The sequence below is a fragment of the Cnephaeus nilssonii genome (assembly GCF_951640355.1).
Source record: "Cnephaeus nilssonii genome assembly, chromosome: 1".
NCBI classification, from domain to species: Eukaryota; Metazoa; Chordata; class Mammalia; order Chiroptera; family Vespertilionidae; genus Cnephaeus; species Cnephaeus nilssonii.
Window position 1 is genome coordinate 70,723,498 of NC_137072.1, and position 13,158 is coordinate 70,736,655.

Consider the following 13,158-nt stretch of genomic DNA (forward strand, 5'->3'; position numbering starts at 1 on the left):
TTTCATTTGAATTTGCCATCTGCCTTATATTCTTCTCTGACGGTTGTACATTCTTAATCAGTTGTTTGAAAAAAAATAAAACCGACACATTTCACAGGTTACTGGCCTATTGTATTTGGTGCTGTTTGTCTGAGGGGCTCTCTGGTGGTTAGAACTCACGCATGTGTCTGCTGAAAAGGCTCTGGCCTCGCTGCCTTCTGAAGGGCCTCCCCCCTCCAGCCTCTGTATAATTATGTGCAACGAGCGGGGGTTGTGGTTGGCTGCAAAGCCAGGAGTAAGCAGTTCTCTCAAAAACAAATCCTGAAAACAGACTGTCACTCCCTATCTGACATCATGTTTTATAAGTCCTCCTGTCTCAAAAACACCCAAAACCACAGAATTCTTTACCAGGGGCATTTTGTCAGGTTAACAGAATGCCTTGTTGCTCCCTAATGGAAGTCTCCTGCTGGTCTCAGAAGACTCCAGTGGCAGCAGGTAAGTCCTGGTGGCCCCAAAGGGAAATGCCTCCCCTCTGAATTATTGATGTATTCAGGGTTTAGAGAACCTGCAGGCATCAGATGGAGCTGGTGGATGTGGCAACGTGAGATGGTTACTAGAGTAGGGAGAAGGGTTTGTTTGTAGCCTGGCGGTGGGCAACAAGACCCACTGGGGTAGAAGACAATTTTAGAATTTTTATATCTTGAAATTTCATACGTTTAAACTTGTTTTTAATGAGTTCCATAATATACATTTTACATATGCTGTAGAACATGCTAAAAACAGATAGAATATTAAATGATAAATAAATAACATATAACGGGTACATGCTCACATTTTTTTAAAATTGATGATATGCATGGTAAAACACACACACACACACACACACACACACACACACACACACACACACGGAGCCCATGGCTGCAGAAGTCTGAGAGGTATGCGATCCTGTTACAAGCCCTCAGGGTTTCCAGTTCTTTCTCCCCGTGATCTCCCTGAGCAGTTTTGCTGAAGGGAAACAGCAGTGACAGAATCAGCAGAGTTTGTGGCTGGGGAAGATTTCTCCTTACGTTTTCTTGTTGTTTTGAACTTGAACTGATAAGATGTATCATGATATGCTGTTCCTTTGCTGGACCTCTGAGGAGGGTGTAGTTGAAGAGAAGAGCTGAAGTGAGAACAAGACAACGCCATGCCTGCAAGATCTGTTTTAGAAATCAGGATCCACTGGATAAAGGGGCATTTTACTCACATAGTTTACTGTGTCTTTTCTAAACTCATTCAGCCAAGCTTTAAAAAAAATATTAACAGTGCAGGTAATTTCAACATTTACTGGTTACTTATTTAGACATTGACTGGTTATTAAAGCCTATTTTGTAGCATGATGAAGATCAAATGAGATCGTGTACTGCCTTGCCTGTAATGAGGGCTTGGTAAATATTAGTTTCATTTTTATGTTTTATTAGTATTAAATTTTATTATCTGACATAGCTCCCCACTTGGCCTAACTTTCTCGAGGTGGTTGTCTAGCTACCGGAGGGTATTTGGGAGCCTGGGAAATATATCCTCTTTACCCTCTCTCCAGGCAGGCCTGGTCTCACTTCCCATTGTCTCCAGGGGGTGCTCAATTCTCCTCTGATACGCAGCGTTCTTACTGAGCAGGTCCCTGGCTATGCGCCGTCCTGGCCAGGTTGCTTGTCCTTCAGAAAAGGCCGGTGTAACTATTAGGGCTGAGAAGCCTGCATTATAAAAGGTAGTATCTTCCTTCTCTGTGTCCCTGCTACCTTTCACAGTGTCCATAAATACTTATTGAATTTAATTGAAGATAAAGAGAGGCAGTAATTTAAGTAAAAAAAAAAAAGACTCCCTAAAGGTAGAATATGAGCAATACCAGGGCAGGGGTGGAGAGGAAATGTTTGGGGCTTATTATTCTTCTGACAATACCACAGAGTTTCAGCGTAATCTGTCCACACGAAGTCTGTCTAGCTGTCCTCCTTCCTCAATACCGAAGGCTGAGTGGTGGGTGGGGAAAGGCCCTGTATTTGGTGGCAGTGGTGCTGGTCAGGGGTGTGACGGAGGAAGACCCTAGGCCTCATGGGAAAATGAAAGTAGACAGTGTCTTTGTCCATGGCAGGAAGTCAGCTCCCAGGTGCAGAGGTGTCCTGAAAGCTGGCACTGTGCCATGTGCCACGTGCAGCATTGAGGGGCCTGGAGGTCAGCTCTTGGGAGCCATGGGCTGCCTGTGTCTTAGTCAGCTTGGGCTCCTTTAACAAAATACCAGGGACTGGGCGGCTGTTTCTAGAAAAGCACTCTGTAAATGGTAAAATACTCGCACGTGACCATTATCCTGTCTAACCCCAAAGGGCCAAGTAAGAAACAGGGCTCGGGATCTGGGTCACTCAGAAAGAATCAACTGGAGGCAGACAGACATTCAAACCCCGACTCTAAACCTTGGCTTCCTCGTCCATTAAATAGGCATAAAACACCCACCTCATGCCCTTACTACAGGGATGAAGTGAAATAATGTGCGTAAAGCACGCTACACAGGGCCTGGACTATAGGAAGTCCTCAATAAAGGAGTTAGGGGTGGTAGGGGAGGCAGGAAATAGTGCGGGGAAGGAATAAAGTTTCCCTCTACCTATCGTATGTTCTCAGCTGGGGCTCTGTAAGTCAGCCGGGCAAGACAGACCACCAAGAGAAGACAAACGGAAGTTCATTCACATGTGCACCATGCACATACTAGGGGCATACCCAGTGACGAGCAACCAGAGGGGGTGGCTAGAATTTGAGCTCATACAAAAAGGGTTTGGGGCTTCTAGGCCAGGGGAGGTCAGTTATGGGACGGTGTCAGGGAGAGAATGGTAGCAGGCTGTTCAGTGAGGCTTAGCATGCAGACCCAAGTCAGTGCCTTCTAGGTTAGTGGGAGTTGTTGGGAGTCCTTCTCTTCCTGGCAGGGAGAGGGACATACTTTTCACAAATAGAAATGTCCTTCACACAAGGGAAACGCATGCCCTGTTTTCAGAATTTCCCCTGCATCCGCTGGTTCTCCAGGGACTTAGCTCAAAATAATTCCCATGCCAAAGAGGCATATTCTGGGGTGGCATATCCTGGTAGGCTTCCATAGTCAACAAATATTCACACCAGAGCTCCTAGGCGGTTCCTGCTTCCGAGGAGTGACCTGCTGGGCCTCGGCACCGCCAGGAAATCAGCCCAGCCGGGGGCGTCCTCCGTGTTCTTTGCCCTCAGAAAGGAGGCTCGCTGACTCACAGGGCTCGGTGGGCCTGCCGCGGCTCCTGGGGGAGGCTGCAGAGTCAGCCACCACATTGCTGAGTCAGGATCCCTGGAAAATACCTCCAGGGCCTCTGTGGATGACAAATTAAAGGTGCTCACCGCCTTGCAGTGGGCTGGGGTCCAGCAGGTCAGGAAGCAGCCAGGATGTTGATGATGTCATGTTAACCAGAGCCTGAGGCTGTTAGTTATTTCCGCTTTAGGCATTTTTTTTTTTTTTTTGCTCTTGAAAGTTTGATCTTTTGACCTAGACAGCTGTGCAAGGAAGGCACTGTTCGTGTCAAAGTCGCATCCAGTTTATGGGTTCTCTCAGCAGATATTTTATGAGTAACCGCTGTCAGTCAGTAAGGACTAACGCAGTAGAGGCAAAAGTCTGCTCCTCTTATTTAATCTCTTAAAATAGACTGCATTGATTGACAGCCAGGCTGTTCTACTTTTCTCTATATCTAGTTGGTGTTCAGCTCAGAGCCTGGTAGTAACAATAAAATCACACAGAGGGCTGTGTTCCATGCACTATTTTATTTATTTAACTTGATGTATTTTTTTAATTTATTGATTTTAGAGGGAGAGAGGAAGAGAGAGAGAAACATCGATTTGTTGTTCCACTTATCTACACATTCATTGGTTACTTCTTGTATGTGCCCTGACCAGGGATCCAACCTGCAACCTTGGCATATCAGGACAACGCTCTAACCAACTGAGCTACCCAGCCAGGGCCCGGACCCCATTTTGAATGCTTCATATATATTATCTCATTCAATTTCACCACCAACCTTAAAATAGCTTTAATATTATCCCCATTTTCTAAATGAGGAAAATGAGGCAGGAAAAGGTTAAATAATTTGCCCAGGTCACACAGCCAGCAAGTATCAAGGTCGGGATTTCACACCCAGCCTGCTCTAGTAACCTCTGTGCACTGCTGCTTCCATGGTACATGTTGGTGTCAAATGACTAAAGACTGAATGACCAAGGCATTGTGTGTGTGCGTGTGTGTGTGTGCGTGTGTGTGTGTGCGCGCACACACACACGCGGCTGTTTATATGAATAAAGAAGTGTCCCCTGTGCTTTCAGCGCCTCATCATGGCCCCGTGTGTGAGTCTGCTGGTCTTCCTCCACGGAGTTCTCACACTTCAGATGGTGAGTGACGCTGTGCCTTCCCACTTCCTGCCCTGGCGGGGCTCCTAGGTTGACCCAGAGGATCAGAGGCATGCGCTGCGGGTCTACAGGGCGCCCAGATTTCTGATATTCTGGAGATAAGATTAACTAGGTCAGTTCCCCCCACACCCGCCCCCATTCTTGCCCCTTTTTATATCCATTCCCTCCTTCAAGAAAGGATCTAAATTCATTTTTGGCAAAATGAGGGTGACTAAAAGTTACTTAGGAGTCAGCAAGTTTTCAGAAATAATGTTTAACTTGCTGACTCTACGTCTTCGTAAGGCGGGGAGAGTGGAGGCCCTTCTGCTCCAGCATATCTCCACAACACCCTCTACCTGGGAGAACATGTGCCAGGTAGGTTTAAGTTTTAAGTTTTGTTTCATGATGCAGAAGGCAGAGCCCAAAGGCACAGAGGGAGATGGAAGAGGAGAAGGATGGAGATCTGAATGTCTGCCTCTGAGGCTTCAACATGCTGCTGTTCTCCTGGCCTTTTCCTTCCGCCCCGCCTCAGAGCAGCCCCCCTCCTCTCCCCACAACCCAAATACCTCATCATCCCTGAGAGTGCAACGGAACCAGCACTTCCCTCACCCCCGTCCCACCCTTGCCTAAACTCAGACATGCTCATGCCTCCTCCTGCAGTTATTTTTTAAAATATATATATGCGGTGGGGGCTTGCCCAGGGTGGGAATGGCTGGGGGGGGGGGGGGTGTGAATTGGGGAAAAAGAAGACATATGTAAAACTTTAGACAATAATAAAAATATATCTTATTTTTTACACACACACACACACACACACACACACACACACACACCCATATATATGTATGTATTTTTTTATTGATTTCAGAGAGGAAAGGAGAGGGAGATCTAGAAACATCAATGATGAGAGGTTACGGTTCGATTCCCATTCAGGGCACATGCCCAGGTGGTGGGCTCGATCCCCGGTATGGGGCGTGCAGGTGGTTGACAATCCATGATTCTCTCTCATCAGTGATGTTTCTATCTCTGCCTTTCCCTTCCTCTCTGAAATCAATAAAATATACTAAAAAAAGAAAAAGAAGTAAGAGTTAAGGGGTGGAATTGGACAGTCCAGCATTGGCTGTTGCATGGATTCACCCACTGAACCCCTGCTAGTGTCCGGGCACAGCACTTCATTGTAGTCCCCGTGGGAGGATTCACTAGGAGGTGCTCAGTGGACACTACAGAGGGTCTAGGACATGGTGAGGACCAGGGTTGTCTGACATGCTCCATGCCACTGTCTTCACCTCTTTTGGAGTCATCACCCCCCTTTGAGAATCCATGTGGATCTTCCATCCCCCATGAACATTTTGCATAAAATGTCACACAGACCTTCTAGAAGTCCATGGGCCTCTAAGATTCAGGACTACCACCCTACGGGAAGGCCAACTACTGTCCACTTCCCTACAGTGAAACATGAAGAAATTGTGCTCCTGCCCACACCTCTCTCACTGTCCCAGCTGACAAATCAAATCAGGACTCTTTTTCCAGCCTCCAGCCAGCATTCCGAGTGGCCGCACAAAGTCGGCTTCTTTGCTCTCTGTCAAAAGTGAGGTGTCTTAGAGGAGTCCAGCAGGTAGAAACTCTGCATGAGATGCTCCTTAGTCAGACCTGTGAGGATGAGGGACGGAGGGAGAACAGCAGTGGGGAGTGGGACATCCGCTGATTTCTCTTTCTGATGATGCTGGGACATTAGGGCCAGGCCAATATGTTAAATACTGATACCTTTCCCCACTCCTGCAATCCCAACAATCCAGAAAATTTATTGTTCTTCATACAAACCACCTGCAATATCTACATCCTCTTGTCATTTATATGTAACTAGAGGCCCGGTGCACGAAATTCGTGCACGGAGGGGGGGTTGTCCCTCAGCCCAGCCTGTACCCTCTCCAATATGGGACCCCTCAAGGGATGTCCGACTGCCCGGTGGGATCGGGCCTAAATGGGCAGTCGGACATCCCTCTCACAATCCAGGACTGCTGGCTCCCAACTGCTTGCCTGCCTGCCTTCCTGATTGCCCCTAACCGCTTCTGCCTGCCAGCCTGATCACCCCCTAACCACTCCCATGCCAGCCTGTTTGCCGCCAACTTCCCTCCTCTGCCGGCCTGGTCACCCCTAACTGCCCTCTCCTGAAGGGTTGATCACCTCCAACTGCCCTCCCTTGCAGGCCTGGTCCTTCTCAACTGCCCTCCCTTGCAGGCCGGGTGCCTCCCAACTGCCCTCTCCTGCTGGCCATCTTGTGGTGGCCATCTTGTGTCCACATGGGGGCAGCTATATTGTGTGTTGCAGTGATGATCAATCTGTATATTACTCTTTTATTAGATAGGATAGAGGCCTGGTGCACGGGTGGGGGCCAGCTGGTTTGCCCTGAAGGGTGTCCCGGATCAGGTGGGGGTTCCCTTCGGGCATGGGGCGGCCTGAGCGAGGGGCCTGTGGTGGTTTGCAGGCCGGCCACGCCCCCTGGCAACCTAAGCGGAGGCCCTGGTATCTGGAATTTATTTTCCTTCTATAATTGAAACTTTGTAGCCTGGGGCAGAGCCAAGCCTGGGGCTCCCTCCGAGGCCGGCAGCCATTTGTGTTGGGGTTATAATTGAAACTTTGTTGCCTTAAGCGGGTGGGCCCGGCCAGGGTGTGCAGAAAGCTTTGCTTCCCCTGTTGCCACCGGCAACCCTGGCCTGCTCTCTCAAGCTCCATTCTGCCGCCATTTCTGTTTGAATTTGTTTACCTTCTATAATTGAAACTTTGTAGCTTGAGTGGAGGCTTAGGCCTGGCCAGGGCAGGCGGAAAGCTTGGCTTCCTCTGTTACCTAGGAAACCTTGCTCTCTGTGGCTGTAGCCATCTTGGTTTGGGTTAATTTGCATGCTCGCTCTGATTGGATGGTGGGCGTGGCTTGTGGGCATGGCTTGTGGGTGTGTCGGAGGTATGGTCAATTTGCATATCTGTCTATTATTAGGTAGGATGTGCATTTTATATTTATGAAGTAAAAGATAAATTATTAATATGTATATAGGGTGTCCCAGAAATGTATACACACTTAACAGCTAATAGCTCAACTGATGTTTATTTCTTTTCAGATTTAACCCATTGTAATTAATAAATATTCAAAGTTTGTATACAATTTTGGGGGGATACTCTGTATATGATATACATGTCCTATGCCATTTTTTTTTCCTGTGTCCTTTCCTTTTTAAAAACTGTAACTATTTAGAATGACATCTTATTCTGTTTTAATCTATGGCACTGAATATGAAACATTTCTAGTGTCAAGTTCTATATTTCCTCTAGGAAAAAGAGCTACAGTAATTGTGTGCTTTCTACCTGCTTGTGGTTCTGCTTCATTTTCTTTTCCCCTTCCCCCACCCCACACACAGAGACATATTCATTTCTGCTTTTAAATTCCTTCTAGCCACCACTACATTCTTAGAAAAACAGCTTTTGTGCTCTTGATTGCCTGTGGTAGCAACTGGAACCCCTCCGTGAAAATGCAATCATAGCCTCATAGAATATTACTATTGGAAAGGGACTTGCAAGTAATATTTTCAATCTTTCTGCTCTCTAGAACTCCTTTTTCTGGCCTTTTAGCTACAACCAACTCCTTCACACAGAGGTTTGATGTTTTACGAATCTTGTCTAGCAACTGCATTCTGCATCTCATATTTCATTCCTTTTCTTCACTCTTCATAATTAAATAATCTCTTACTGGACATGCTCAGTTAGATTACTGGCACTGGTCTTAGAGGATGCATCAATTATGTACCATAAATATCTGTGTCAATCCACAGCCAGAGCTTCTGATTGGTTTCCTAACACAAAACACACAGTGCAAAGCCTCTCCCCCTTTTCCCCCCGCCCCCCCCACCCCCCCCCCCCACCCCCCGCAACTGTCACAAACCAAAACATTTTGACTTGGGACTTCAGCTTAGGATCACTCAGAGCAGGGCACGTGGACTTCACTCTGGATATTCTTTTGGGGCTGTCAGAGGATTGCAGTAGGTAGATGGTGTTTACAGGGGCCCTAAGTAAAATGCAAATTGTGTTTAGTTAACTCTAGTTGAGATAACTTGGAAGTGGGCAACACTTAAGATATTTCCAAACCATTTAAAAAATGTCTAAATATCAGTGCAGATAAGTCTGTAATCCAGATAAATCGGTTATGATCACCTTATTTCCTGAGAGTGAAGAGACAGACCTTTTCATACCTTACTTTGAAAGTATGAATGGAGTATTCCAATCCTTGTTCTTGGAAAGGAAGCAACAGACTGAAGGAAATTAGGGGTTCTGAGGCAACTAAATTCTTCTTTTATAGAAAGGGGCGTTTGGTTTGTCAGACGAGAGCAGTGACAGCAGTCCTGGGCACAGAAAAGGCTACTACGTATTCCAGCTTCTGGTAAGTCCTAGCATATTGCCTTTCCCAAAACACAAACTGAGTTACCCGGGACCAGGATTCCTCGACAATGCCCTATTGCTCTGGGGGCTGGGTAGTTCTTTGTCACTGGGTTGTCCTGTGGGCTGTGGGATCGTTAGCAGCATCCCGGGGCTGTCCCCTACAGATGCCCTACCTGCTATGTATGGCAACCAGGGATGTCTCCAGACATTGCCAAGTGTCCCCTGGGGGGCATTGCTCCTGGTTTAGAATGCTTGCTCTAGATAATTTACAAAATAAGTCCATATTTGAATTGTAGAAACTTAGTACAATGGTAATATTTGAGGGACTGGTAAAATCTGAGTGTGTCTGAATTCTTCAAAATTTTGTGTACTGAACCTAAGTAGAAATGTTTTGGATTCAGTGAAAAAGGTTTTTTCTTCATATGAAATACCTCTGTCATACCAGAAAAATTCAGTACTGCGCTGAGTTTAGAAGTCATAGCGTTGAAACCAACCACCTGAATTCTAATACCATCCTAAAGAAAATCCTAAGACTAAAATGGCACCCACGACCAACAACAAACAATTAGACACGTAGGGCATATTGACGAGGATGTTTGTGGGCTCCAGTTCCTGCCTACAAAGCTCAGTGCTTCCCTTAGCACAGACGACAGAACATGGGCGCAAGAAAAGCTGTGACTTAACTCACATTTGCTTGCAGCACTTAACTATTCTAACAGGCATATGACCTATGATGGTAACTAGGTCAACAGAGATGAGAAGGATATAAAAATACCAGGCCAAATTGATTGGTCCTGGGGTATATGCAATATGGCACAGTTGTGCCCCAAAGAGTTTTTGGTTGGAAATGTCCTAGCATTGTGTCACATTGATAATAAAGGAGGACAATAAAACAAAAGGACCGAAAAAAAAAAAATGTCTAGTCCATCTTAACTGTTTAGTCAAAGCTCCATCATGGAAAGGACTCAGGGGGGTGGTAGTGACCAGGATGCATACAGCAGGGTCTAAGCCTTAGACTCTAAGCTTACTTTAGGACCTTCCCACTTGGCTACACTGATAGGGGCCCATCCTCATGGCTCGTTTCCCTGTGTTCTAAGTTTGCATCTGAGGGGACAGGTGACATTCAAAATATAGGCAAATCACCCTGGCCAGCGTGGCTCAATTGGTTGAACATTGTCCCGTGCACTGAAAAGTCACCTATTCAATTCCTGGTCAGGGCACGTACTAGGTTGCAAGTTAGATCCCCGTTGGGGTGCATACAGAAAGCACCTGACTGATGTTCCTCTCTCTCTCTCTCTCTCTCTCTCTCTCTCTCTCTCTCTCTCTCTCTCTCTCTCTGTTTTCCTTCCCTTCTTCTTCCTCAAATCAATAAAAATGTATATTTCTTAAATGTAGGCAAATCAGGAAAAAGCCAAACCAGTCTCCTGATTTAGTCCAATTTCAACCACACCTACCTGTTGCATGTCACGCAGCCTTACGATCCCCCTTGTTTTATCTTCTGTAGGAGTTACATGTGCATGGTCTCCCACCCGCACCCCTTCTCCAGGCTCTTTCGGGCCCAAACTCTGTCTATTAGAATGGTGCCACCTGTGTATTCCAGCCAGGAAGTGCTTTCTCTAACTTGGTCTCTGTCCTTCTACTTACAGCCAATTCAAAGATTGAAAGAGAAACCAGAGAATGCTTTTGACAGGAAGGCAGCTGACTTGCTAGCTCTGTGGACTTCCAGTGTTTTTGGAGCGCCAGATAGAATTAGAACCACTGTCAACACGGTGGCAAGCTTCCAGTTTCCACCAGCGCCTGTCATTCCTAGACAAAGCCCACCGACTCTGACTCCTCCCGTGCCGGGGAGCACAGCTCTGAGAGGCCCTGTCCTCACACCCGCCACCCACTCCAAGATATTGGAGAGCAATGGAGAGACCTCTGTATCTGGGAACCTGGGGAACTACTTCGGCATGTCAGCCAGGTTGCCCCTGATACCCCAAGTTCTGACTACTCCAGGTCTCCCCACAACGGGAGCACTTGACAGCGCCAGCTTCCCCACCTCACCCACAACTAAGGAACCCCGAGGAGACATGTAAGCTGAAATGCTTAGTGCCTCCCCCGCCCCCTGCCTTGGGAGGAGACCTGGACCCACACCTGCCAGGCCCTGGTCACCCACCCCTGGCAATGTATCCTGTGAACCTGACTATTTTCGTTATGGGATTCACCTCATTCAGTCACCAACTCCTCTAGGAATGAAATTCACCCATAAAGAAGCTTCACTGACCCAGGAAAGTGATGTTGGCACCTGCCCCACAACCCTGAGGCAATTTCTCATTGTTACCTAAAAATAAAACAGCAAACTTCTAAATCACCTCTGCACTGTTATACTTTTTTTTTTCAAAAGCCCATTTCAGGAAAAATTTGGAGGCCATAGGAATCTGCTAACTGTTACCCTGTCCTGTCTTTTTATTTTTGCATTTTCTTCCTGCCCTAGGGATTGTTTCTACCACATCTGGAGAGATTCTGCTGTTGGCCATTTACACTTTTAATTCCTACAGTTCTTCAGACGATTGCGTTAATCCTGATGTCATTCATTGACTTCCAACACTTGAGCTGTGGACTCCAGAGTGACAGAGATAGCCCAGAATGAAACAAACAGAACAATTCAAAACTGCAGAAGGAAAAGGCTCAGAAAAAAAAATTGTGCAACCAGTTCATAGATGATCCTGGAAGAGCGAGCAGATTAGAAACTAAAACTATAGCCAACTAGGTAGACCATTGTCATTGAAAAGCTTCAGCAACTATTCAGTTTGCTATGGAACCACTGACAGAGACTCAGAGAGTTTAGGGGGGTCTTGTGTGCAGCAAGTAAAACGAAGAAATTAGAGCTGACTCAAAACGAAGAAGTTAGCTGACAGCAAAAGGGATGTTACTCTACCCTTAAAACGAAACTGGTTGCACAAATCTTTTTTTTTTCTTAAATTGAGGTGTTTCTAATATTTTAATTCTTTTTTTAAAAATCTTTATTGTTGAAGGTATTACATATGTCCTCTTTTTCCCCCGCATTGACACCGTCCAACCTCCCCCCTGCCCCCACAGGCCTTCACCACCCTATTGTCTGAGTCCATGGGTTATGCATATATGCATACAAAGTCTTTGGTTGATTACCTCCCACCCACTCACTCTCCTCCACCTTCTGGTTGCACACATCTTAACACTGGGAGAAAGAAGAATGATGTTCAACACAGCAAAAATGAGCACTTGGTTATTAAAGCTTCACATATGATCTGGCAGCATCTTGTGGGCCTAGAGCAGTGGTGTGGCAGCAAATGATTAACCATCGGCTCCCTGGGGAAAATCAATTCTGCTTTGTTGTTTTCACCGTGACATCACTAACCACAGAGCTGGGAAGGATATACGGCAGTTCACCATTATAGTGTTCCCTCCATTCAGATAGGTATAATGGGCACAGGAGCAAAGATTATAAGATAAAGTAAAATAACTAGAAAGCGATGCACTGAGAGTACTTATTATCTTTGTTTTAATATAATTTATTAACTCTAAGTTTATATAATTTTGTTTTTTATAATGGCCATGTTTACAAACGGGCCTACAACATCCCTAAAATATTAACACTCAGCTCTAGCACACCACGAGGCATGAAGATGAAATCAGAAGATGAAAAGAAGAAGACACAGGAGTCTTGCAGTGTCAGAATGAGTATATTCCTGTATTTCTAGACACAGCACAGAAACATTAAGAAAAGTTGTAAAATGAAAGGAGAAGTAGAAATTCTGGTGATTACAGTTGTAAAGTACTGTAGGGAATTTCCCACACTGTACTGCATGTGGGAAAGCACGTGCATTTATACAGAATCCAGAAGAAAGAAGAAAAAAGAAATTCTCAAACAGATGGGTCTGTCATCACCAAAGCGTGCTAGAATGGGGTGGAGACATAGGAGAAAAGGAAGGAAAACTACAGCTGGGCAGAGTAACCTGAGAGATTTCATGTGGCCCTTCTCTAGTTTGAAATAATTCTTTGTCCTTCACAATCTTTTTTTTTAAAAAAAATATATTTTATTGATTTTTTTACAGAGAGGGATAGAGAGTTAGAAACATCGATGATAGAGAAACATCGATCAGCTGCCTCTTGCACAACCCCCACTGGGGATGTGCCCGCAACCAAGGTACATGCCCTTGACCGGAATCGAACCCGGGACCCTTCAGTCCGCAGGCCGACGCCCTATCCACTGAGCCAAACCGGTTTCGGCTATCCTTCACAATCTTAAACATCACAAGAGTTCTTGCAGTAAGAAAGGAAACTTAGAAATGCAAGTTAATTCATTTGCTTTAT

General features: G+C 45.9%; 1 protein-coding gene across 1 annotated transcript; it reads left to right on the forward strand.

Annotated features, from left to right (window-relative positions):
* The first annotated feature begins 335 nt into the window (after nucleotides 1-335).
* On the forward strand, nucleotides 336-11,081 carry LOC307103990 (uncharacterized protein). The gene is made up of 4 exons (XM_079778614.1): nucleotides 336-474; nucleotides 4,336-4,401; nucleotides 8,744-8,824; nucleotides 10,470-11,081. Exons 2-4 carry the CDS (start codon nucleotides 4,345-4,347, stop codon nucleotides 10,899-10,901), a joined length of 570 nt encoding a protein of 189 aa, XP_079634740.1. The 5' UTR covers nucleotides 336-474; nucleotides 4,336-4,344; the 3' UTR covers nucleotides 10,902-11,081.
* The last annotated feature ends 2,077 nt before the right edge of the window (nucleotides 11,082-13,158 follow it).